Source organism: Maylandia zebra, linkage group LG14 (genome assembly GCF_041146795.1).
Source record: "Maylandia zebra isolate NMK-2024a linkage group LG14, Mzebra_GT3a, whole genome shotgun sequence".
Classification (NCBI taxonomy): Eukaryota; Metazoa; Chordata; class Actinopteri; order Cichliformes; family Cichlidae; genus Maylandia; species Maylandia zebra.
In genome coordinates, this window is record NC_135180.1 from 21,712,387 (window position 1) to 21,740,121 (window position 27,735).

At 39.3% G+C, this 27,735-nt stretch overlaps 2 protein-coding genes across 4 annotated transcripts; both read right to left on the minus strand.

The window, feature by feature from the left end:
- Window positions 1-1,999: 1,999 nt before the first annotated feature.
- pde9ac (phosphodiesterase 9ac) lies at window positions 2,000-12,371 on the minus strand. 3 transcript variants are annotated; one of them, XM_004543734.3, is made up of 19 exons: window positions 12,295-12,371; window positions 11,894-12,044; window positions 10,703-10,773; window positions 9,369-9,446; window positions 9,070-9,113; window positions 8,879-8,933; window positions 7,985-8,055; window positions 7,353-7,440; window positions 7,166-7,247; window positions 6,984-7,058; window positions 6,813-6,899; window positions 6,550-6,654; window positions 6,298-6,380; window positions 5,851-6,007; window positions 5,584-5,697; window positions 5,208-5,312; window positions 4,960-5,088; window positions 4,536-4,631; window positions 2,000-2,462 (listed from the first exon to the last, which is right to left on the minus strand). In XM_004543734.3, the coding sequence occupies exons 2-19, from the start codon at window positions 11,960-11,962 to the stop codon at window positions 2,412-2,414; spliced, it is 1,560 nt and encodes a 519-aa protein (XP_004543791.1). In that variant the 5' UTR covers window positions 11,963-12,044; window positions 12,295-12,371; the 3' UTR covers window positions 2,000-2,411. The 3 variants fall into 3 exon arrangements, with proteins under 3 accessions (XP_004543791.1, XP_004543790.1, XP_004543792.1); XM_004543733.3 differs by having other exon boundaries at window positions 11,894-12,052; window positions 12,295-12,358; XM_004543735.3 differs by lacking the exon at window positions 9,369-9,446 and having other exon boundaries at window positions 11,894-12,052; window positions 12,295-12,358.
- Window positions 12,372-16,013: 3,642 nt separating this feature from the next.
- hepacama (hepatic and glial cell adhesion molecule a) lies at window positions 16,014-26,532 on the minus strand. Its single transcript, XM_004543732.3, has 7 exons — window positions 26,067-26,532; window positions 22,995-23,342; window positions 22,519-22,800; window positions 17,621-17,711; window positions 17,262-17,329; window positions 17,015-17,085; window positions 16,014-16,810 (listed from the first exon to the last, which is right to left on the minus strand). Exons 1-7 carry the CDS (start codon window positions 26,161-26,163, stop codon window positions 16,448-16,450), a joined length of 1,320 nt encoding a protein of 439 aa, XP_004543789.1. The 5' UTR covers window positions 26,164-26,532; the 3' UTR covers window positions 16,014-16,447.
- Window positions 26,533-27,735: the final 1,203 nt, after the last annotated feature.

A 27,735-nucleotide genomic window follows, 5' to 3' on the forward strand; every position in this document is an offset into this window, starting at 1 on the left:
ATGATAAGTTTAGTAGATTTGGTTAAGGTTCAACTATGTCGTCAGTCATGTATGGGCAAAATAAGGGATTTAACCAAAACGTTTGCATTCAGTTGTTATAAGAAAGGAAGCGACTGAGAGAATAACAATAATAATAGAAAAAGTATTGCACACTGTCTCAACGTGTCAGACAGTCACTCCTTTTATTTATTGCTTGCAGTGGTTCAATCAGAGGCAACGCAGGAGAGTGCAGTGCACAATCCTTTCATGATCTGAGCATTCCTGCCGGTTAATGTCAATACACTCTGTCACGCTACATGGAGAATGTAGAGGGGCAATTACATCCATTCAAATGAGACACATCCCCAAGTCATTTACCTGCTTTCTCTCATCCCAGCAGCAACACTTACATCTGTTCAACTGTTTGAGATAATCAGCTCCTTTGGAGTGCACACGAAAGATTAGATGAATCCAAAAAGCACTCGCCAATTACTTGTCAGTAAATTGCTGAATGGACATTGATTAAGTTCAGGTATACACTGGTAGCCTGACGTTTCTTATAAACAGCACAAACAAACCTAAAAAACATGCAGCATGAATAATTTCTTTGGTGAGTGATGCTGTGAGTTGCTCTGTATTATTTATGCGATTTCATCAAAGCTATGTAGGTGGTATTCAGTATGTGTCAAATGAAGCTTGCAGGTGAGGCCTAAAATCAAGTGACTGGCAACATAGTACCCTAAAAAAAGTTTAAAAAAAAAAGTAGGCTCGAAGGGAAACTGTGGAGCGAGAGGGCGTGAATTGGGCTGAGATAATTGGCACCTTTGGGTCGTACACAACTCCACAATTAGTCATATTTCAACACACATCGACTGTATTTTAGAGTCTAAAATGTGGCAATAAAATATCACTCAATCTGGATGATGGGCAGAGAGGACAACTTAAATATCTGCACAGAGCTTCATGAAACAACAGGAATAATTCAGGGATAGGTGTCGCAGAAGCCTTTGATTTACAACTATGTATAACTTCTTTAATGTGCTTTGATGTGAGAATATTTAAAAACTAAGCAGACTTAGAAGTTAGGAAAAATGTCATCATGTCATGTTATTCATTAGCTGACTTTGTGAGAAAGTTTGGATTTGCATTCTTGACCATAGTTATTGAAATATGAACTTAATTCAGTATGTTACTGTCCTTGTGCATGAAGTGTATTTAATGTGCAGTAATGTTGCAAATAAATAGATAAATAAAAACTGTATTATAGCAGATATTTTTACATCTTTCATACCAAAATCCAACTCATGATCACTTTTACAGCCCTTACCAGGCTCATTTGGTTTATTTTTTTTTAAACTTTTCTCTAAAAAATCTACATAAAGTTAGTAGACTGCTTGTTTTTGCCATCTAAAAGTAAAAGGGCCGAGCCTTCAGCTTTCAGGCCTGTCTTCTGTGGAACCAGCTTCCAGTTTGGATTTGAGAAGCAAACACCCAAAGCACCACGTTAACTACTTTCAAGATCAGTCTGAAAATGTCTGTTTTGATAAAACATATGTTAGAGCTGGATCAGGTGACCCTGAATCCTCTCTTAGTTACACCGCAGAAGTTAGGTTGCTGGAGGTTTCCCATGATGCACTGTTTCTTTTTCACTCACTTTGTGTTTATACATTTACTCTGTAATTAATCATTAGTTATCATTAATCTCTTGGTCTCTTCCACAGTGTGTCTTATCTTGTCTTCCTTCCCACACTTATTAAAGCAGATGGCCGCCCCTCCCTGACCCTGATTCTTCCTGGATCAGGTTTCTTCCTGTTAAAAGGGAGTTTGAGTTTTTCCTTCCCACTATCATAAAATATTTGCTCCTAGGAGGTCATCTGATTGTTGGGATTTTCTCTGTATCATTGAAGGACTTTTAACTTACAATGCAAAAGCGCATTGCTGTTGTTGTTGTTGTTTTTGTTGTGATTTGGTGCTATATATGTAAACAATTAGGAAAAACACTGGACACTTCATACCCCTATATGAATTTATTTGATTAAAATTGTTAGGAAAACACAGAAAATTTCACTTTGGTGTTTTTTATTTTTCCTACTCCAGAATTTAGGGAAAAAAGAAAACATTTTTATTTTGGTTAAAAAAAAATTATTGGTAAACTACTTCAAAATGAATCTTAAAATAATGCTTTAAGCTTGCCTTTGGAGAAATTGTACGTTCAAAATGATCGACACTATGAAAATGACTAGGGCCAGCAACATAAAGTCCATAAATATACAAAAACATTAGCAGGTCCCGCTCTTTAACCTCCAGTGCAGAAGTCAAAGTTCAAGATATGTCACCTTGATGCCTAATTTTAGTCCAGAGTGTAACGAAGCAGTGTAACGAAGCAGATCTGTCATCTTCGGAACATAGTGCTGGATGTCTTCACTGGAGCCTCACTCACACTTTTTTAAGTCTGTCCTGAATGTGATCATAAAAGATGATCCCTGGAATGAAATAATGGCTGTAATTAGGTAGAGAGAGGCAGATGGACCTAAAGGGCCAAAATGGAAACTAAAAACTAGATTTTAACAAGAACTCGTTAGTAACTCATTCTGGATAGCAATCACCCACCACAGAAAAAGTCAGTCGGATAGAAGTTGTCTTAGAGCTTTGAGTGAGAAATTGACTTCCCTTTGTGGAAAGTCAAAACTTACTCAGAGTCTTTGTTCTTTTTCTGTGAAAAAGCTCAATGTGAGATGAAGAAAAAGAAGTTTAAAGTTTCAGCTCATGAACAGAAACTGTTCTTTGTTGTCACTGTGAAAGAAACAAATAGATGAGCAACAATTTCAACAGTTTAGTTTCATCATCTGAGCCATGGAAAAATATATTTATATGCAAGCCTTAAATTTAAATGGACTATTTTATTAATTTAAAATGTTTTTCTTCCTGCTCAGTTTAAAAATAAATTGTAATCTGTTCTAATACTGTTCAGCCAAGAGCTTCACACTTTTTCACACATCAAGTGCTTGCTGAATCCAAAGTGATGAAAATGTTGCACATTTCTAAAGGTCACCTTTTACAGATCGAGTTCAGTTTACAGACAAGTTGTGGAGAGAGGCAGAGACAGAGAGCACTCATGAAACTAACACTGAACTAAAGCACAATCAAGGACTCGGTTACTCACACACACACCACTGTACTCACTCACTGCAGAGCTTACTACTTCTTCCTGCCTAATGACATATTTTCAGTTTTTTTCTTCTGTGCCTCATTGAACAAAAGACACACCTTTATGTTAGCATTTAGTTCTTTAGTGTGTGTATGAATGTAGGCTTACTGCAGGCATTTGTGTGTGTGTGTGCGCGTGTGTGTGTAACTGAGGCAACAGCCGTGTGAAACACATTGCATAACTGATAACTGGCAGTGATTGGTAATTCCCATGGAAAGCTTAAATGGCACTGTGGACGTCAACATGAATTTGTTTACCAGTTTTCATTTTTTTCGTGCGAGAGGAATATCTCATATTTTGATATTCCTACCAATTTCCCCAGCTCTAATTTGTTATGGCAACATTAGTTAATTTTAATTGCTTGACAAGTACATGCTCAACTGGTATTGTTCCCAGTCTTGCACGCTGCATCACGCTGCACTCACAATATGAAGTTTTGCTTATAAAAAAATGATATCAATACAAGACTCAGCAACTTCTCTGTTGATTTCCTCAACAGTCTACATGTAGATACTAATGCAAAGGCTAAATACTGCTGCAGACAATAGACAATATAGACAAAAATTATTTGATTTGACTTGCCTGTGAGGGCTGAAATGAAGAAATACACACACTGGCTACTTTGGTGGGTACACCTGTTCAACTGCTCATTACCACAAATATCTAATCTGCCAATCAGAGGGCTGTAACACAATACATTTAGGCATGTAGATGCAGTGAAAATTACATTCTGAAGTTTAAACCAACCATCACAATAAGTAACAACGGTGATTTATGTGAATTTGAATGTGTCACTGTTGTTGGTGTCAGACCAGCCTGAGTATCTGAGAAGTGTGTCATGAATATGCACATGAAAAAAAGAAATGTCATAAGATGTTATAAGAATTGTTTCCAGTACCTTGTTGAATGTAAGGCAGTTCTACAGGTAAAGGAGGCTCAACCTGGTACTAGCAGAGTATACCTAATAAAGTGGCCACTGAGTGTAGTATGGCATTGTTTTGTATGGTTTCAAAAATAATAAACCATATAAGATTTTCTAAAGTATAAGGTGAGCTTTCAGGTAGGCAGGTGCAACGAGCTAACAGAGGCAAGCTAGCTGTGTCTGTATGCTAGCTGTAATAAATTTACTGAAAAGAAGAACATTTAATTACCTATCTAACTTTAAACTAGAAAGAAAATTAGATTACTTTCCCAAACCACAACTTTCATTGTCCCCACTGTTATAAACTGTTGATTCCATTCACTATCGTGATAAACACACAAAATAGCCACATTAGCTAGCTGCTACATTAATGTCAGGTCAGAGAAAGAGCTAGATAGATAAGAGTAGGGATAGAATAGGTTTTACCTCTGTCATAGCATCATCAATCTGCTTCAGTTCCTCATAGTGGTCACGAGAGTCTCTCAAAGGCTGAACCATTAGTTCTTCAATCTGAGGGAAAAGCTAGTGGAAAATACCACAGTATAAATTTAACATAATCTGTTTACAGTACTATGCAAAATAGCCAGCTGTTATTTCTTTATAATTTGCTTCCTAGGTGCCAAATTTTCTTGCGATTTTTGTAAGTGATCTTGAGCAATAGAAACTGGACAAGTGGAGGACAAAAGAAGTGACAGGCCTAACAAACTTCAGAAGATGAATAGTATCTGAATGCCAAGACCTAAGAGATATGTCTGGTTCCTCAACTGATTGATCTACGGTTGAATGAAACCTCATCATACTTTTGCACAGTACTGTACATCTGCACATAGTTGGAAAGACAGAGTTATACCTTCATGACAGTCTCAAACATTGGAATAAGGACAAACTTGATGAATCCAATTTGAGCTGTGGGTTTGGTAACTTTATCCCTGTCCATGAAGGGAGCGACGGGGAGACCCTCAGATTTCTCCCTGTCACTCTGGAAAACAAATTTGTCAAAGTGTTGTTATTAAGTTCAGTGTATTCAGTCTTTGCTTTAATTTGGCATTATTAGATCACAGATTTACTGATGAACATCAGTGCTTTGGTTGGCGTCACCTGCATAAAGTACTCCTCAAGTAGACAGTCCACCCACGGTTCAGCAACCTCAGTTGGCCTCACCTCATTGGAAATATCACAGCACTTGATCAAAAGCATCTTCAGCTGAAAAAACAAACATACACTTGTAGAAACACATGCACAACACACACAAACTGAGAATAAAAGTAAAATGCTAACTTTTGTCTTTCAGCATTCACTGTATTTCTGTAACCAATTTCCCAATTACACTAACACAACCAGTTTCACTTCTGCAAAGTACAGCACAATCGATGAGTCTGTTTGTTCTGAGGTCACATCTGTTAAGCACAGTAAAAGAAACAGCCTATGTCAAGCAGAGTTGCAACATGACCTCCATGATGCACAGGCTACGTACGCATGTCACATGCTCTTCATTGGTGAAGTCAAAGTTGTCCACTTTTTGCTTAAAAGCCTCTAGTATCTCTCCGTGTCTAGCCATATCGGTGGCCAGAATGAGGGCGATAATTGCCTGGAAGCATAAGAGCAAAGTCAAAGTAAACTTGACATCTGCTTATACATGAAACATGAAAATACGTGGCAAGTTTGTAGGAATTGAAATGAAATGGCATGCTTGTCATAAATATATATTTGTACTAGTAATAGTTTTGAATGCCCGTCTAACCTTTCGGATCTGTTTGAATGCTTCGGGATCTACATTCGCAAAGATATTGCACTCGGGAAGAGAGAGGATCTGGAAAGCCACGGCACAGTGATGGTTCTCCAGCGGAGAGATGTCGTTGTAGCGTACTGCCAGCTCTGTGCGTGCATTGATTTGGTACCTGATAGATGGAAGACATTGTTGAATGGATGGACTCAAGATGGATGGATAGGATATTCTCATGAAGTTTCTCTGATAAGAGATATTCTCGCCTGCCTGAAATCCACAGCCCAAAACAAATACGATAAAAATGAATTGCCATGTTTACATAACCGAGTTCTCTCCATGCAGAACTAGTTTCACAGTCCATCAACAAGTGTTGTGCAGATGATGTCAAAATATACCGGGGGTCAACAGGTATGTGCAGCTCTATCAATCAACACCCCCTACAGAGAGAATAGCGAATCTTACGTGTTGTTGTAGCCCGGGTGGTCCAGGTCGTGACACACTGCAGCTGTCATTAAAATGCCCATATCTGTGAGCGTCAACTTCTCCTGGTCAGCAGTGTAAATGAAAGAGCTTGTTACAAAATGTAAATGATCATTATCATAAAAAGGATCTTTATTTTGCAAAAATGGCATAAATGCTGGAAAAGTCAGATAAATTATACACTTGAAATGCATGAGCGCGTATACACATCCACACCCGCAAACTGCACCATACCTGCAGATTGCAGAGATGAATCATGCCATACATCATCTGACTAACACAGAAGCAGTGACGAAAGTTGTGGAAAGGGTTGTTACGGTAGTTCTCCTGAACTGCCAGCTGAAAGGCAGAAAATTATTCATTCATTGGGCTCACTGCAGAGTCTTGAATTAAAAGCATTTTATAGGTTGTGCCCTTTAAAAATTCTTTTTCAATCTGTGTCTGAACTCTCTGCATTATTTAGTATAACCCAGTATACCCCTGCTGTCCTTTATTACCAGCCAGCGTTTCAGGGTGATGGGGTTCATGTTAAATTCCTTCACCAGTCCCAAGTCATGGTACATGTACTCCAAACAGCTCAGCATCTACAGCAATAAGAAAAGAGAAAAGAAGTCAAACATCAGTCATTTGGATGACACAGTGAAAATGGTTGAAGGAAACTGACAAACCTCGTTGTGTTCCCAGTGCCATACATCGAACGTTGGCTTCTTCAGCGCCTCAATAGTCTCCTGAGAGAGCGTGTACTGCAACGGCCAAGCAAGTAAAGCCATCAGATCATCAAAGACCTATTATATCTTAAGAAGGGTGCTTTGTCCAACAGCAAAGAAAACATTTATCATAGATTAGACACCTTTGGGTAACTGGGGACATCTCGTCTTGGAGTGACCTTCTTCCCATCATCAGAGAAGTTGTACTTACATGGACAATTTACCCTGAGATAAGAAGGAAAACAATTTGAGACATATTCCCTTTTTTCTTTTACTAACTAACTTTTGATATAACTTTTGAAATTGTAGAGGCTTTATATCAGACTTCACCTGCCACCACCTCTTGAAGTCATTTCGTCTCGAAGCTTCTTCAGTTCATTTTTACACTTCTCAATCTCCACTACTTTCAAGCCCTCCACTGAAACAAGAAGAGTAATATTTTCTTAAGGAATGTGTTCCCTCTGGAATATTGCAGGTTATAGTCAATCCAAATGATGTTTCCTTTCAGATCCTCTCAGCTGTATCTTCCTTTAACACACAAAATCTTTGCTTGATTGTCTACTTGTTCCTTTGACTGTCAAGTACCTACATGATCAGGAGTTGAGCAACCAAACTTGGCACACGAGTACATCTTAGGCTCCTTAAGGTTCTTATCTATGTCGGATATTTTGATTTTATCAGGTTGCCTAGCAACCACCTAGGAACATGCTAAAATGATCTGCTAAAGCACAAACACCTATTGAAAGCATTATATGACATTTATTTCAGAACAATAATAATTACATCATAACAACTTGAATCATACATGATATAATGTCTTCATGTTGACTAGCAATTTTACCTTTAAGTACTTACAACACCTTATAAAAGCATTTTATCGTTTTAATTTCATAGCCAAAAGCATACATACAGCGATACTATAACATTAACGTATTACTAGTTGTATTAAATAGACCACTCACACTCTACCCTCTTTTCCAACATGGCTATCCTGTTGGTGACCTCAGTCTTTAACTCATTGATGCGAAAGGCTCTGTGAGGGAAAGGCAAATGACAATATGAGAATTTTATGGAGAATGTCAAGTGGTGCAATCGAACGAAAAAATAAAGAAAACAAGCCAACATCAGCTGACGACGCAGCCTATATATGCATCCTGTCGGCAAATCAGTATATAGAGCACATTGTTTAAGCTGCTTTAGTGTGCCTACAGTTTGCATATCTACAATCTGCTTTGCAACCAGCCTCCACCCTATTTCTTCCTCCTCATGCAATTTCTGACTATCAGTGTGATATCTGCTGTCACCGATGCCTGCTTTGTTATGCACCATGGATCTTGCTGCTGATTTGTGTGCATAATTACTGGAACTGACAATATTGTTTTGACTATATTGGTCCTGACTAAACTGTATTTTTCTTTTTACTAACTGACTGAACTTGCCTCTAAGGCCTGAGCATTTGTCAGTGAAATATGTGTGTTAGGTATTGGCAGTAATCTGATTAGTTTTTTCAAGTAATGAGTAAAGAAAGGGATTTCTATTTCAAAAAAGTAATTAGATTACTGTTACTTTCCCGTAAGCACACTGCGTTACTAAACCATGATTGTTTGTAAGTGTGTCATGACAATGACGTACAAGTGTGCGACGTCCGTGGCTGCAACAGACGTGTGTAGATCAGAAATGGATAATATGGAGTGCGGGAGAGAGTACAACCATGCAGCGTTTAAAGCTTGGAAGTACTGACATTACTTTGAGTTTGACTCCGTCAGTAATCATTAATTATTAGTAATTACTTTTTTCAAGTAACTTGACCAACACTGGTTAGGTACGTGTGAAAGAATAAAAGATGAAGACATTACCTGCTGAACTGCTCAGCGACTTGGGACAGCACGTTCTGAAACATGTCCTCCTTCTCTGCAAACATCAGTATAGTCTCAATAAGCAATTATGTTGTCAGATTTGGGTATTGATTACTTTCTGTTACAGTGATTACTTTGAAAAACATGTGATGTTTCAATGTACATTACACCGAGCTGTTGAAACACTTTACCTCCGAGCTGAGGAGTAGACAGTGGAACAACTTTGTACAAAGAGCTGTGAGGAAATCAGATGTACAATTATTATTATTTCTTTTCCTCAAGGTTTTAAAGTATTTTTCAATTTTAGAAACACTGCTTCATGCAAATTTGAGAAGCAACTGTTATCTGGTTATTATTGAAAGCTTCTTTGCAGCTAGTTAGATCTGATGATGATAATGATCGTGATTACTCTGCTACTTTCCCGAAAGTAATTATATCCCAATGTCTAACAATGCTTTGATCCCAATGCCTAACAATACTTTAACAATACTTTGGAGAGTTGGTAGGCATGGTTGGATCGATGGAGACCAAGGCACCCTCTTGATCCACCATCATAATGGCAGTGTTCCTGTCGCAAGATGAGGAAAAGAAAGAGAGAGTTAAAACATCTGCCCTTAACTTTTTATAATTTACATACTTAATTGTTTATTATCCTCCTGCTATAAAACAAGGAAACACAATTTTAAAATTTGCCAAAACCATGTTTAAATCTCAAAATGATGTAATCTATTAGGCAAGTAACAAGCCTATTCCATGTTTTTATATCCAAATTTGATCCATCACTCTAGACTGTTTTTTTCTGCTTTTTTGTAAACAATACATTTGAAAATTCATGGATAACAATAATCAAATTTTGCATTATGAATATAATTTAGATTAAAGAGTCTGGTATATATTGATGGCTTAAGCATTACAGAAATATAAAAATGAATTTGATAATGGTCACTTCTTACATTGGGTGAAGCTCTTGTAAGCTTGTTAAGCACTGTATATGTATAAAATCTTTTAAAAATTAAGCTTTATTTATTTATTTATTTATTTTTGTGTGTCAGTTGTGGAAATAAGTTTAACCTTGAACCTTTTGTAAGACACACATACTAATTGTATTAATATTTCTGTTATTTGCTGTTAAAAAGCACAATTGTGACATAATTTGACAGGCATGTTCCTGGGTCTTTGACCCAGTTTTTACATTTATTTTGGTCTTGTCTATTTAAGAGATTTCTAGTTCTTCATTAGTCTTGAGTTTTGTTTTCTCTGGTGCATCTCAGTTTGTTATTTCTAGTTCGTGGTTCTTGTTTTGTTACATTAAGTTCCCTTTCAAGTCCAGTCTGTTGCCGGTCTCGTCTCCGTCTTGTCATCAGTGTCTCCTGCTGTAGTCTGTTTAGTCTCCGTGTTTTATTATCCTTTGTTTCGCTTTTTATGTTTCAGTGTCTGTCTGGTCTCTCTGTCTCCTAACTGGTTTCCTTATCCTTTCATGGTAACTTTTCAGTGGGCCAGTCCCTGTGTCAAGTTCATGTATCTCAGTCTAGGTCTCAGTGTGTGTTATTTCCTGTTTTATTTTGATAGTCTCCTGCCTCCTTTGTATTGTGTTCTGGTCTCATTAGTCTCTGATTAGTGTCAGCTGTGTTCCCGCCTGTGGCCTTTTCCCTCGTTGTCCTCTGTGTGTATATTTTGTCTGAGTATCCCTGTGTGTTTTCCCTGTGTTGAATTAAATGTGGATTATTTCCTGCTTAGCAACTTTCAGTGTGTTCTGAGAGAGCTCAGCAATAAAGCTGTTTTTGAATTCAACCTGTGTAACTTTAGTAAGACTAAACAACAAACCTGGGAATGTTAGATGATGAACACAGAAGTTCCTTGATGTCACATGGGCTGCAATGCTGGCTGAACACCACCTGTGATGTAAACACAGCTCCTGCTTTGGTTTATTTTTTCAGATACACATCTTATTCTCATATTCAGGTATAGATCAAATAAATTAGTTGTCAGTTACAGTCATGTAAAATGAGTCTTCTCAAAAGCAAACATTAAAAAAAGTGCTGCCATTTTTGTATCAGGTACACATTCACACAAACAGTTGAAGCTTGAGGCTTTAGAGTGTCTGTGTCATCACCTGGGAACATAAGGTAAGAGTCAATTATTTTTAATAGTTAAATAAGTCAAAAACACCAGGGAACAATAAAAAAAATAATTTGTTCATTAAAAAGGTGGATAAAGTTTGGTTTTATTGATCTCAAATTGCAGAAATAAATTTGCTAAGTTCATGAAACTTAAGCGTAAAATACAAGCACCAAGTTTATAAAATCTGCTTAGAGACTTGGTGGTCAAAAGTGTGTGCATCTATCCATGTAATCTCAAGTGAGCAGATGTAGCAGACAAACAACAGCCTCAGGCTGTGTGTTTGGGGCTTTTGAATAGACATGTCATTGCCAGAAGAACTCTACATCACCAGATCAGCAAATCTCAGTGTGTGTACTGAAAGCATTAGCCATGGCAGCTGCTGTTGTTATGATTAAGAATCTGAAGAAAATCTGTGCTTTTTTTCCCGTTTCTACATCGCCCTCCATTATTAACTCAATTCCTGCTTATTGAAATGTTAATGTAATTGAATAGATAGATAGATGTAAATCTATATTGTGTTCTGTGTACAACATCAAACATTAACGAAGGTTTGTGAGAGCTTCACAAACAGGTGTTTGGGTCTGTCATTAACACCTGTGAAGCAAACTGATGAGCACCACTCTCTAATTTTAGCTCCTCCTCAGCTGAAGTGTATCCACTGGGAATTTGCTTGTAGGAAAGCCTAGGAGGTGAATTATAAATGGAATCATTTAACTGCAATAGTTATCGATTGCTGTTTTAACAATTAAACCTATTATGAAATTCTAATTATTATCCTAAAATCGATAGAATAATAAAAAACTGAGTCACTGAAACGGGGTAAAGGTTTTGAGTTAAACCAATGAAAAATGGATCCGTAATATTGATAATGCAAATATTTAAAATTAGACTCACCTTCTGCACCTTTCCATCCACATCCAGGTAAATAGTTTTGGGGGCATAGGAGGAAGAGCTGGAACCCATATTGGCCTCCCTCTCCTCTCTTACACACCCACAGATATTCTGTGTTGGAGTCCTGACAAACCTGGGAACCACCAGGGTATTTCTGCAGAGCTTATAAAAGCATGATAGTTACCAAAAAACAAGTTTTACAGCAAAAAAAACAAACAAAAAAAAATGGTCACAACAGAACAGTAATGATGAAAAATATCACTATGAAAAACATAAAATTGTGTATAAAACAAAAATGAACACACAGTCAAATAGTTTCTTAAATTATCTTCCAATAAAACAGAAACATTTAACATTAAAACAGTTGCAATAACTAAAAGCGTCATCACATCTTTTGAACTCACAGCGTTAGTGAAGCTTCCCGTGCGGAGGCTGGAAGTAATGACCCAGGTGCTGAGGATGCAGCTGACTCACATGCAGATGCACGCGCACATGCTCAGACACAATCGATGCACATGCAAAAGGGAAAGCTACGAGGAGGAGAGAGAGGCTGGGAGCGACGAAGCTGGTGAGGAAGGGTACATGTCAGGGAGCTGGAGGGGTATGGAGTAATATGAAGATAACTGGTACTTGTATTGGTTGCCATGGAACTTAAGTGGCGTGGAGCTTTTACCTGAACCTCTTATCTACAACGTCCAATCCCCTGAAAATTATAGGAAAACACAAACACAAAAGCATCATCAGATACTGAAGATAATTTATTTATGCCACTCCTGTCTGAAAAATTACATTACAGTTGCAATAACAACAGCGGTTGTTATTGGGCCAAAAGGCACACAGGGCTCAAACAACACTCTGATTAGGGACTCAGGGTTACGTGGAAAATCCTAGAAAAGTATATCTTATCAAGGGGACTAAATGTCCAACAAAGGAGGGGTGTATTTTCAAATGACCTTGTTCTTTGAGTCGGCCAGTGAGCTTGTTTGTGCTGTGTGAGCGTGTGTGTTCCTCCTCTCAGTCGGCTCATCTTCTTTATTTTTAATGGCAGGTCCTGCAGAGGGTTTGGTCAGATGAGTTCAGAAGGGCACTTGGGAAGATTTCAAGGCACATTTATTTTTCTTAGCAACACTAAAATACTACAAAACAATGATTTCATACATTTTTGTTACACATTTAGGCCATGTAAAAGATTGACTGACCAGGCTTGATGCATTTCATGTAGTGCATTTCTGATTTAAGTTTTGATGTTGTTGTAGTTTGTTTATCTATACTGCATAAGTAGATTTTCACTGCAAATGCTCCAAGGTGAAAAACCTCAGAAAGAGAAGCAGATATAGCCCTGAAGGACAAAGTAGTTAAAATCAAAACGGCTCTGTTGTAAAGAAGAACAGATGCATTAATTATCAAACATGTTAAACATGCATTTTAATCCAGCAGTATCAAAAGTATTACTGAGGCCCAAAGAGCTGCAGGATATATTCTAGGGCTTATGAGTGGAGGAATGACACATAAATAAATAAATAAAGCTCTGTCGCATCTTTTAAATTCTTGTCTTATCTTTTCTGATCTCTTTTTGTATACTTTTAGATAACAGGGACTCTTTGGGTCACAGAAACTCTGCAATGTTAAAGGGGAAAGTGGTTCACAGAAGCCAGAACAGATTGTATGGATTTATTTTCTAAATTTGCTGGGAAACGCTCTCTTAATCTTTAGCAAAATATTTCATGAGCCTCTCCAAAATAAATATAGTTAAGAATGTGCACCACTGTTGTGTGGACTTGGACTGAAGTAAGCCAAGCCATTATGTTTGCTTCATTTGTCATAAAATAATCTTCATCTGGGCATAAAACTGCTTGTTAGTCAATTGTCCGATTACTTTTGAGCATCTGAAAATGGGGGACTGTGTATAATGGCTTTAAATCCATTCATCCATCCATCCATCCATCCATCCAGGGTCATGGGGGGGCTGAAGCCCAGCAGCCATAGTATGAGAGGCAATGTACACCCTGGACAGGTCGCCAGGCTGTCACATGTCTGACTTTAAATCCTAAACAGTGAATGCAAGAAAATGAAATAAAATCAAATGGTGTTAAACCCCTTAAATTTAAACTGAAAGTGAGCACTTCAGTCCCACCGTGCTTATTATTTAAAATCCACTGTGGTCCCGTACAGACACAAAACTATAAAAACTGTCTTTATCCAAGAAATTATGGATCAAACTGTGTAAATGAAAATTTTATAAAATGCTATGAGACCTGTAACTGCTGATTTTCAGTCCAGTTCTTCTGTAATTTGGCAAACTCAACCTTTTCAACCTTCCTCACTTAAGAATGTCAATGTAAAATCGATTCTTTGCTTCTTTTTTTGTCCCTTGAGTTAGATGTCTTTTTTAGATTTAAAGGTGTCTTGAATCATTCATAGGTCCGTGTTAACTGACTAAAAAAAAAACAATGTCCAACCTTTGAAAGACCTTCTGAATTTTGCACAGTTGTGTATATTGAAGCCAAAGTCAGTACTTCACTAGATCTTTGCCTATTCAGAAAAAAAGCTGGATAAGAACTTTCCAATAGTAAAATGTCACCTTCCTCCACAGGGAATTTCACACTGACTGCTTGGTGTGAAGAAAGGTGCTAAAAAAAAAGAGGCTCCGTCAGGCAGCAGGAGGTGGTCGTTCAATAAACTGGGAAAACTTCACACATCCTCTCTATTCAGTTACTGCAGATACAAACACACACATGCTTTCTGCACACAGACGGGTTGCTGTTCCCCAGAGGTTAATTACTGCTCTGACTTCTAAGCTCTTCTGTAACCACTGGAGAACAGGTGGAAGATGATGGGACAGACTGTGCTACTAATAATCAATATGTGATATCAAAGTACACAGCTGAATAAAAACGGCCTGTTCTCACTACCAAAGGATATTTCATTTTCCACTTACTGTAACACACATGTGATTATGCACATGTATTCTTCTCGCTGCGTAATCCCATGATGCATGTGTATTCATGAGCCTGCCTGCTAAGTGATAAATGGTGTTTCAAACAGAACAAAGACCACGAAGCCCAGATCAAAACAGGCGGCCCCTGATTCGCTTATGCAACCGTAATACTCACACCTTCAGTGAGGGAAGGTACAGTTCAAAAGCAATCAGTAAAATCATGCAGATTTTCATGACAAAAGATGTCCAGCTGGACCTCTGAAGGGAACACATTATCTTAATAATAGTGATAAACCGGGATACTTTGTTTGCATGTGTTTGTAGACACTTTCACAAGCTCACATCCGCTTATTCTGTGTGTGCGAGTCTCATCACCAGGATCAAAAATTCATTTTCTCCTTTCAGACCTTTTTACCTTTATAAGTAAATCTTGCAAAGTGCATCTAACTAAAAGCATCATCACATCTGTTGAACTCACAGCGTTGGTGAAGCTTCCCGTGGCTATTCTGTACATGTATGTTGCATGCCTGTCTGTAATGCAGCCTTCACCTATTCAAAGTGAGAGTCAAAGGGTAAATATGATACAAATGGTTCAAGGAAAATATGATTTATGTTACATAAATTAAAAGTTCCTTTTTGAAATAGCTCATTTTAAAGTCAGTTAGCTCATATTATTCATACCTGAAGCAGATATAGTTATGGGTTAAACAAAGGCCGCTGTCACTGTACCACCTGCACTTGCCAATATTAGGCAAAACAAAGGGGCAAAATAGTCTTCATGAGTTTGTCAAACAAACAAACAAACAAAAAACCCACAAAGATTAAAAAAAAGCAAACTATCATGAAAAACAGATCATATAAAATACAGTTAGATGTAAATCTGTACTATTTAAATTGTTTCCTGCCAGAGTGCATAAAACTCAAGTATTCAAGGAAATGTTTGAGTGACACCTAATGGAGCAGACAAGTATTGCACTTAATATTCAGAACGGTACATCGAGTTCAGCTACCTTACTTACAAAGACAAAGAGGAAGGTGTGTCTTTATTTCTTCTGTGCCGTGTGTAGCCAGCATAACAATAAAGTGTTTATGTAGATATCAGGCAAGACATAAAAGAAGAGTGAACATCTGTAGCAGTTATGATTTTGATAGAAATAAAAGGATCGCTTGATGACAAACTACAAATTATTTAAATAATTTTTATTACCTTAGTTACACAGTGACCTAATGTGGCATAAGGATACAGGGTGTGCTTTTAACTGACTAAAGAAAAATAACAACAAACAAAAACTGTACAGTCACATCTTAAACTTCCCAATAATAACTCAACAAGGAGCAAAATATATATCAGACCCAGAAACTCTTTAATGTCTCAGCATCATATACATTATATACTACATGCTAGTGGACAGGATATAACTTTTCCTGTGAGAGGATATATTTTGAAAGGACCAGAGAAACACTGTGCATAGCCACAGAGAAATAGATGATAAATAATGGAAGACAGAAAGTTAGCTGAAAGTGAACTCATCTATTACCCTAGTGCATCAGATCCATTATTCTCATGGCCGAACACAACCAACAAACTATACATGTACATCACATAACATGAGTAGCTGTCAGTGCTGTGGTGGGGTGTGAGTCTGATCGCTGGTGTCTGCACATTCCACCTCCACAGGCAGGTGGCCGGTTGGGATGCCTACAGGAGGACGGACCTTTCTCACAGGACTGAAACTGCGTGGAGATGAGCCCGGGGAGTGAGCAGGGGAGCGGACAGGGCGTAGGGAGGAACCTGGAAGGGGTTGTGGAAGTGGTTGTGCGAGTGGAGAGGAGCTGCGAGGGTATCTGCGTGGGGTGGACCAGATTGGTCGATCAGTTCTGTGGGAGGAAGGAGGCGGGACTGAAGCGTAGGTAGCGGGGAGACTCGTTTCTGATTGGCTCATAGCATTGCCAGAGCATTCTTCCAGTCGCTCCAGGCTCTCCTGAAATAAGATGATGACACATGTGTGACAGCTGTGGGCTTTCATCGGTGATTCTCATGTAATCAAGACATAGTTTGTAGCAGAACATCAGCTGGACTATGTTCATAGTCGTGACTGTACGAGGTTGTAATTATTATTAACCAACTGACAGTTTAGTAGCAGAGCTGCTGGAAAGGTTTTTCCCCAGATGAAAGAAGGACTTACATCTTCATTGAGAACGTAAAGAGGCATAGGACTCCTTCGACCAAGTGTAGATGGTTTGGGTACAACATCAACTGTAAAAGATGTATGAGTATTATTATGCAGTCCCAGTTTTTTTTTTAGCTTTAACTTCGTAATATGCAATGTTAATCCTGACTGTTACAATTTAAATATTAGCCTACAGTGTGATGCAAACATCATGAAAGTGCTGTACACAATTAATAGACTGCGAACTATAACTGCTGCTCACCATCATGGCCATTTTCACTTTGCTCCACATACACGGGAGCTCTTTGGGGGACAGGTCTGTGCTTCTTCCTAAAGCAAAAATAAATCAACAAAACAAAACAAGAAAACAATCAACTGATTTAAAAGACGCCCCTATATATACTGCAGATCACAGTTTTGTACTATTTTCCCACCAAATGTCTAGAGACTGTGGAGCTGCTTGAGATTCTAGCCACATGTTCAAGTGCACTATCAAAGCCAATGAGAGAAAGAGAGGGGGGGGGGGGGGGGGGGGGGGGAAGAAAGAAGGAGAGGAAGAAACAGAGCAGCAGGGGAAAGAAAAAAGACTGGGAGGGGGGGAACAAAAAGAAAAGGTCTCACTTGGAAGGTTTCCAGCAGGCACACACTGTCACCAGGGTGATCAGGAGGAATATGCCCCCAGTGGACAGGATGATGTATAGCGAGCTCCGTCCTAAACCAAGGTGATACAGAGGCAGAGAAGAAAGCCAGAAAGAAAATAAGAGGAAAGAAGGAAAGAGCTTAAAACACACATGCACACACTTAAATCCTTGTGCACTTGTAAAACTATACAAAGAGTAGTAATATAATCTAAAAATGCTACATTAGTTCCTGATCTTCCCCCAGTGAACATAAAACATTTCTAACACGTCACAAATCTGTAAACATCTGTAAATTACAAGTAACACTATAAGGCATGCTCCACTTTCACTCGTCATGCAGCTCTGAGCCTGTTTGTAGCTATCGATCCATCCTCCACCGAAGGTCGCCAACGTGTTTTTCTACAGGTGGCTTATACAGGACCCTCCATCTGCCTTTAGGGGTAAGGTCTGAAGCAAAAACCTGCATTTTCCTCGACTCTCTAACACCAGCCAGAGAGCACATATTCAGCACCTTTACACAACTTTGATACAGATACTTCTTCCCACATGGAGTGAGAACACCTGATGCAGGTGTTCTCAAAGAAAGAAGCGGTTCACACTCCTCACACCAACTATCAAAAGCTGGGGTGACTGAAAGTCTTGGAAATATGTACTCATAATTCCACTGGTCAGCTAGAGCACGGTTTTCAGCAAACACTCTCAGCGGCACAGGTAAGGGACTCCCTGACTTCTTCCAGAATCCTTTTTAAGATTCTAACGGACTTGATGTTGGTAACGTTGCACATCCTTTCCAATGCATCCATAAAGCAGCTTCTGAGCAGTTTGCAATCTGAATGCAGCAGTCTTGGCCAGTCTTGTGTCAAAGGGGGTCCTTGTCCTTCCTTTGACACAGAAAGAGTAAAGAGGTGCCTTTAGCCAGTGCCGCCTAGAACAGAAGAAATTCACAATAAGATGCTGGACATCTTCAGTGAGCCCAGCAGGTGAGGCCATCACGAAGCCTGTGCCACAAGGATGAGGCAACCAGATTGTTGGCAACCAGAGCTCTTTCTGTGTCGGACAGCCGGAGTAGCAGTCATTTCCATTTAGACAACCTTTCTCCTGCACCCCGTTCCAGTTCTGTTTCTGAAAATGTTCATTACCTATAAATGCTTTAATAAGAATAAAGATGTAAACTTTATTGATCTCTGCATTAAACCCATTCACTCAGTGAAGCAGTGGGCAGCCACCAATCCAGCGCCCGGGGAGCAGTGTACAGGGACGGTGCCTTGCTCAGGGGTACCTCAGGTAGCCATTTAGTGGATTCGAACCACCGACCTTCCAAGCATGGGGGGGACCACTCTACCTACCGAGTTATCCCTGCCCCACCATTCCTATTACATTCCTTCCCAAGCATAAATTTCCTGGCAGGGTTGGAATGTCAACTGTACACCATTTACCCACCAATAAAGTAAAACCATTTACTCTAGCTTTCACAATCCCCACATTTAGGTCATATGTCTTGCAGACATTAAATATATCTCTCATAATAAATACATTTTCTAACATAGATCTGGCTGGGACACAATATGACTTATCTTCCGGAACTTAAAAGTCTGTTAGATAACACCTTTGAAATTTTTTTTTATATTCGATGCATAAAAGAGTCAGTGTTCTCCACAAAACAGCAACGGTAGTCTCTACTGAATCTGCTGGATTCATTGTGACTTGCTGACCTCTCCAAGTGAAAAAGAATGTTGTTGGTACATCCATGTCCTTAAGCTTGGTAAAGCGAGCTTGAATTAGAGCCCCTTTAGTGCTCTCCTGAAGAAAATAACTTAATTCCATCTTTTTATGATACAATAAATCCTGCTGACTATTCTGACTGACTGATTGGAAACACTGTTCTTCCTGTTGCTGTTTCTGAATTACCCTCCTAATGTTATCAGTAGATCTATAAGTGTATCGCTGACAGATATCTTTGATTTGAGCTCTCCCTTCCTCCCACCGTGTAATTAAAGATTGAAACCCATTTTTCTTTGATCTCCAGAGATCATGATGATAACACCTTGAATTTCTGCTTTTACTTGTAAAATTCTACCATTAATATGTTCTGTACTTGCCAAAAAGCTGTATGTCCAAAGTGGGCCAAAAATAAAATACCGACCCCTTCGCAGAAATTTGTTCCATAGTTAAAAATACATTGCTGTGCCCAGCAGAAACTCCACTCCACTCTATTTCCATAAAATTATCACTGTGGGTTTCTTGTAGAAAAAATAAATCTAGCATCTTTTGTCTTCAAGTTCTGTAATCAAAGCTCTATTCTGTGCATCCCTCCCCCAAATTTATATTTAAAGAGGTCACCTTTAAATTTAGCAATTGAGAAAAGGAAGAAAAGCAGACACGAAAAAACTGAAAATAAGAAACATTAGTGAAGTCTAACTATCTTGAAATTATTCTAAAGGCGTTTAAGTTTGGAGTCCCTACACCCTAAACTCACAGTTTTGAATCTGAGGCACTTAAGCTCCTGTGCCAGTGCTTCATTAGATAGAAGGGGTGGAACTTCTGACGATGTAATCCAGGTGGATGGTATAGCAATCATGAGCTCATGATTTATTGAAATGAGTGAGTTGATTAACCAACTCAGGTTGCTTAACAAAAACAACTCCCTTATGTATACAGGAAGCGTATGCAATATTTCCATGCCCCACTTCGTCTCAAACTGCCAACAGCAACTGCTCCACTGTGATGCTGGGCTGTGGCACCGCTCTCACTCTCTCAAAAAGCGACAGCGTCCAAAGAGAAGTCACAACTAAAAAAGCCACAAAATGAAAACAATTGTTTACGAATATAACCACAAAAAAGAATATGAATATGGCAAAAAGTGTAGATTGAGTGTGCTGGCATGAATAGTTGCATTGAAGTAGCTCATTACGGTTATCCCTTTCAAACTCTGTACTATGAAACTATGCAAGCAGAGGAAACAGAGTAGTTTGAAAGCCTAAAGCTGTCTCCTCGTGCAGAACATCACAGTACAGCAATAATGAAGTCAGGATTACTGAGGTCCACTGAAGCACAGCGTCCTCCCACCTGCCTGTGTTTTTTCCTTCTCCCTCCTCATAAATAACCGTCCATTCATTGGATTAGACTGCCTCTCCCTCTCTTGCTCCCTCTCAGCCTGACATGCGGCTCTTCACTGGCGCCCAGTAACAGGCACTCTGAGCCAACTCTGTTACAATCACAGCCTGGATTTGCACTTGTTGTAAACAACATTGTTTGAGAGGCCAGCATGTTTGTGTATGGGTCAGCATGAGATGATAATTGCTCCTGCTAGCTCCTACAGATGGAGGGTTTGTGAATAATGAGAAGAAATTTACTGTGCATAGTTACCTTAACATATAAAGCTATCATTCAAATTAATTTAAAGGATTTTTAAAGATTATGCTGCCCTGCAGTAAGTAGAATTTACACTGATTCCAGTTTAACCAGCTACAACATAAATGCAGTTTACAGGCTATTTGTTTTACAGGCTACATTTACGTTTACAGGCTTTTTCACTGTTAGTCCAATTCTCTGACCTGGCCTGAATGTTATTTTCTTCTTCTTTTTCTTTTAAGCCACTTAACACTGATCTCTGAATCAATCGATCAATCAATCAACCACAGTTGTATATACACATAACAGACGACATAGCAAGGAACCAATTTTAAAGTGCATCTTTAGGTATTTAGGTACTAACTTTAGGTTACTAGCCGGTCACAAAAACACATCATTTGTTCCTATATTTTTTGCCAAATTTATGAAAATACCAAAGATTACGCAGTCCGACTGCCATTAAACAAAATTTTTGCACCAATAAGGTAATTCCTAGAGCTATGAGCTGAACAAACAAACAATCTACAGCAGATGAACAGTATCTGAAAGTCACATCTTTAAGAAATTAAAAAACATCCAGAAAAGTCCTGACACAGGACCTAACAGATGCATCTAACCCTTCAGCTGATCCATCTACTGTTCACTGAAGTCTCATCAGAAATGAGTCGCAGGGAAAGGGTGGCTGTCATGAAGCCAAATTTCACATCTTTGGCTCAGTATCTACAGAAGGAGTCAGCAGAGAGGTACAACTGTGAGTTTCTAGAGTAATCTTATTGAGGTTATTATTGTTATTGTGGGATCATCTTGACAGGGAACTCAACAGAAGGTCGCCAACATTCAAGAGCTTTGAATGTCCACGAAGAAGCCTGGAGAACTATTCCTGAAGACTAATTAAAGAAATGACAAGATACCAAATTTTGACTGCCAAGCTTTTTCAAGATTAAAACATTCAAGATTCAAAGATTTTTATTAATAATTTTTGACATGTACACAACATACAGGAGAATCAAAATACTGTCTCTCTCTCTCAATTTACTGTAGAGAAGATTTAAGAAAGATGAAGGACGCTCTAGGGAACAGAGAAATTTAAACCTATGTGTAGTGCAGTAGTGCGTGATATAAATAAAATAAATATATCCGCTTGTGACTAGGACAGCACTGCAAATGATCAACAACAGCCTGTATGACGGTGGTGCAGATGGTTGCAGTAGAATTAGAAATGTACTGTTTTTGCCTTATATTCTGCACTTTTGTGTTTGGACATATTTTAAGAAATCGTTGATTTCTCCTTCTATTAGCAAAATATAGAGAAATGGTACTTTTGCACATTACTGCATGTACCGGTATATACTTGTGTCTTAATGCAAAATCTTTACACTGCCATACTGCTGCATAGATAATACTTCTTAATGCTTCTTCCAGCTCTGTTCAACTATTATTAAATGTTATCACCCATACCCCCCACCCCCCTCTCTTTTATGTAAACACGTGTCTTTTGAGTTCCTACCAGCGTAACTTGCCACCTACTGTAGACAGTGAGCCTGACAGGACTGCTCTTCGTGTTGCTGATGGGGTTCTCCACTGTGCAGGCGTAAATGTCATCGTCTGACATCAGAACCCGTGAGATGGTCAGCACCTTTTGGTCATGCGAAAGCAGCAGACGCGAGTCATTCGTCAGCACTTTGCCTCCCTTCAGCCAACTGTAGACAGGCTTTGTGCCATTATCGTGGGAACAGTGGAGGTTGAAGTGCTCGCTGTACTCCAGGACAGAAGACGCCATCATCTGGATGTAAGGCTTGGATATAGGAACTGGGAAGAAGGACAGGGCAGAAGATACAGAGGTGAATGAGATTGAAATGACGTTCTCTGGACAGGAAATTTCATTTTCAACCTGTATTAAATTTTATAGGTCCTAACTCATCTTCCAGTGCTCTGCTCTTGTTGCTCAGATGTTTTGAAACACGAGTAAACTTGGCTATAGAAACGAGAGTAACTCTGCTTACCGTCCACTGTGAGCTGAATGTAGCGCTCTCCAGTGAAGGTGTCATCTGTGATGGAGATTTCCACTTCGTACACCCCTTCATCCGACAGCTGCAGGTTGTGAAGCAGCAGCGAGCCATTCTCAAACACCAGGATGCGGTTGCGATACTCGGGCCTCAGGTTTCCAATGATGTCCGTCCCTATGGACTGCACGACAGTGATCGGTTTCACTTTGTCCTTCTTTAGCTGCCACTTAACAACAGGCTTGTCTGTGCTGCTGCTCGAGTAGCTGACTGACAAAAGGGCTTCTTTGCCCACCGTTCCTCTCACCACCTGGGTTTGGCTTGTGACATTCACTCCTGACACCTCACCTGTTATAAAAAAAAAAAAAAAAGGGGGGGAAAGACACAATGGTGAGGTCTTAAACTGATGAGCAAATATAGAGGTGTGTAAAGACAGTGTGAGGCAATGATGCTCTGCCAGTGATTGGAAATACATGTGGAAATTATGCAAAACAAGCTAACAAATGAAAAAAAAAAATGCACTAAATGATACTACTAGGCAAACGCAAATAGTCACATGCAATACACAGTCACAGTGCAACACAGGTATTTTACTCAAATGTTTTCCTTTGATTCATTTTGAATCTTTATCTTTATCCCTGTTCAGTTCATTTATATTGCTAGAAATACATGATGAAAAAAATGACAAACCAAAAAGGTGTAGGCTGAAGCCACAGCTTTTATATAAATTATGATGCAAGGAATTATTTCCGACAAAAGAAGAACAAGAAAGAAAATTTAGACCATTCATCACAAATGTAGCTACAGATGAATGCTTCCTCTTCCTCTCTAGAGCAGGGATGTGAAACTTATTCTCCACTGTGGGCCACATACACCATCACTTTATTCTCAAGTCAGCTGGACCAGCAAAACTCCTCATTCTGTCAGTGTAAAGAAGATTTAACTACACATTTAATCCATAAAATATTTTAATATAATAAAAACAAGTGCAGTTTAACCAGCACAGCTCTTTTTCCACATTATGTAGAAATGCTTTTGTAGTAAAAGAAAGATATCTGTCACATTTGAGGCTTGAAGTAAGTCATAAATGTTCAAAATGACAGAAACAGTAATGGCAGCTCATTGCCCAGAGCCCCAGACTACCCTGGAAGTATAAAACAGAAAGATTTTGTTAAGTCATATAAAAGATTTCTGCTTTTTCCTTTTTTTCGTATTGTAAAAAATCCTGTGTAAAAATGTTTTTGCACACTATGTTACGTATTTACCTTGGAAAAGCTCTTTATCAGTACCTAAAGCTGTAAAACCTATTAAATTACAGGGAGTGCCATGTAGCAATGTCCACTTTGCCAGAAATCAAACCAAGAACTCACAGCTGTTGGCATTTGCGCCTATGTGGTATACTCCAAAGCTGCTCTCCTACTGGATCACCCTGATATTTTATACATATGTATTTGAGTTAAAATTTTACCTGCAAATGCAAATCTGCCAAATATTGTAAAACCTGCAGTTCTTAAAGTGAAGTAGTTTAAAGTGTCTAAGAGCATCTATTTGTACTGGGAACTTTTGTGATCACTGCAGTCGTGTTACGCCGCTAGAATACAAGAGGAGATTGTAAGGATTTAAATGCATTTGACCTAAATGTGCAGAGGCCGCCTTGAAATAGAGATAGCAAGTGCTTTTCTCTCGAGTGTCGAAACCCTTTTTGCTCTTTTATGTGAAAAAGAATCGCTTTTACATGACCGATGACTTAAATGTGGGCAATAAATCCTTTAATAACATTTCTGACATGTTTTTTTTTAACTTTCACTTTTTTCTTCTCTCTCTTAACGATCAAAAGGTTGGCACATTTTAGTTTTACTGAATACACACATGCTGGTTTTACTTCAGTGTTCATGTCTTGATTACTACCCTGTTTCTGTGAACCCCACCCTCCTTCTCAAGAATTCCTCATAATCTCCTGGAGTGAACAAGTAATACACTAATTTTGATTTGTGCACCCCAGCTATCCTCCACCCCCACAGGGACATTGGAATAAGGAAATATAGCGTGAGCCACATTTCAGCTTTTTTAAGAAACCCTGTCTTGGAAACCAAACATAGCAAAGCCATTATGTCCACAGTGGAGTTCCTGTAAATCAGCTGTAGCTGGACACATGCAGGTCTGAACAGTGGCTTCGGGCCCATGAGGGGCATCCTACTGTTCTGGCTCAGTGATGGAGAGATCAACCTATGAGAGCGACAGAGAAGAGAGAGGGGAAAAGAGGGAGAGAGAGAGAGCGACCATTCTTGCAGAAAGGCAGTTAGCAAGGCATCGCCTCATTGCCGTGGTAACCATTTGGTCTGCCTGACAGGGGTTGCCAAGGCAATAAGACAAAGGGCATGATTGTTGAGACTAGTTTCCTCCCTTGAAAAGAGTGAGGGAGGGTTAGAGAGAGAAATTCTTTGTCAGTGGTGAAGTTGGAGATGGACACAGGATTCAGTGATTCCACCAAACTCGCCTGCTTTGGGTAAACTGGTACAGCTGAGAAATCAGTCCAAACCTTTTAAAACCAAACTCACCGTACTGTAAACTTTTGACACTTGGTCATCATTTCCTCATCTGAAACTACCCACACACTCAGGAGAAGGCCCTGCCCAGTTCAACAGCTCTCCACAAAACTCTTTATCATCACACTTAACCTAGACATCCCCTCCTCGCACGCCTTCAATGGCCTCTCCATGCTCCTTTGAGCTTTAAATGGGAGCCCAATAACGAGCACCTCCCTAGAACAAATCCATTGTGCTGCCAACCTCACAAAGTGCAAGGACAAAAATAAAAGCATCAGCGTCTAAATTAACTGGGATTAACTTTGCTTCAAAAAGAGTCGGTGTGAAAGACTTGGATCTTGGTTTTAAAGGCTATCAAATAATAGAAATCTGAAATAAAGATGTGAACTAAATGATAATTATTGTGAATTGGCACACTCAGGCTGTTATTTGCATTCATTTTACTATTTACATTCCTTCAGCAAAGCAGCCTGCAGATCATTACCCTCTTTTTTCTGTTAATAGTCAAACAAAGACTTGGACTTACCTGAAAGGACAAAGACGAGGAGGCCAAGGAGCTTCAGCAGAGGAGGAATGTCAGCGAAACTGCCGTCTCTAGAGGAGGGTTTCCTCTCCACCTTCATCTTGTGTCCTGGGCAGAGTCTTTCTCCCACTTAGTGAGCATGGTTTATCCACCCTGGGCACGTCTCTGCCGCTCAACACTATCCACCGCCTGCCTGCCTGCAACACTGGCCTCTGCCTGGTCACACTGAGCCCCACTCTCCACACAGCACCCCACTCACTGCCAACAACAGCCAACTGTGTGTATGTGTGTGTTTGCATGTGTGTGTTCATGACACATAGTTTAGACGAGCTCCCCTCTTCCCTTTCAAAAAGTAGTTAACAGAAACTCTCTGCTTTTAGTAGATCGTCTGCTATTTTCTAAAAGTTTTTATATTCTTTTAACTACACAAAAAGCAATTCAATGTCGAGTTCAGCTACTTTGGAAAGAAATTCACGCTGGAAAGGACTACTTAATTCAGCCAGAAGCATTTCTGAGCTTTAAGTAGGTTCCTTAGAGCTTCTGGAATCTACTTAAAGCTCGGAAATGTCTGAGTTTGAAAAACAACTCATTTCCCCCCCTCTTTGGCCTATTTTTGTGGCATTGTTCAAACTCCTCTCTGGACTGGAGCCTCACAGTAAACACACAATTTGCTGCTTGACCACCAAACCAATCACACGGAGCCTTTTAGGTATTTTGCTTCTGGTTTTTACGCACTACTGTGTCAGGTGCACGATGCTATGTACAAGACATTCATAGTAATAGCAGCAAACGAAGAGCAAGTATAGAGAGGTTTTGTACCTGCTTTGTCCTCTAGGTGGAGTCAAAACTGCACCAGAGTAGCAAAGTGACATATGAGAAGAAGTCAGGAGCCGGAGGCAAAGCTTAGAGAGAAGATAACTAAATTATTGGAAGTGATGCTAAACTTTTCATAAATCCAAATGCATGTGAAAATCAAAATGGGAATCTTACATGTGAGGTAAAAAGTACATGTGACAATGCAACAAAAGTCAAAATTCAATAGTTCTGTTGCTTTAGATCCTTCCTCTGACTGCCAGTTTGCATGGAGCTCTAATATCAGTTGGGAAGTTTGGCAGTCACTTTTTATTACAGCAGACACGCTGCCATGTGTGAAATCCCCGTATGTTTGATCAGTCTGTTTTCTGTTTTTTTTTCTTTATTTGTTTGTGTGCACTGATGAGTCAGTTGCATTATAAATCATCTCTCCCACCTTCTAAAAGTCTTTTGTCAGGAGTTTTTTTTGGAGCATTTTGTTTGACAACAAAGGGATGTTTTATGCAGAGGAGGAAGCCTGCGTTGATAGGAAGAAGAAGAAAAAACAACAACAAAACCTTCCAGGACTGTGGGAACAGCTGCTGTTGACTACCACTCTCACAGGGCTGGTACTCCTGTGTAGTGAGCCATCAAAGTCGAACCTCTCCCCTCCACCTCTGCCCTCTCTAAAAGAAACACCTCCTATTTCCTCTCATCTTCTTACAGGCTCTAAATCAAGGGGGACAATTTCCAGTCAGCTGAGCGAAGAGGGGACTAGAAACAGACCGAGCCTGTGTGTCTCAGTTAGTTTGGCTGAATGTGTCATAACAGAAGCTATTGTCACTTTTAGACCCCATTAAGACTGATGTCATCCCCACAC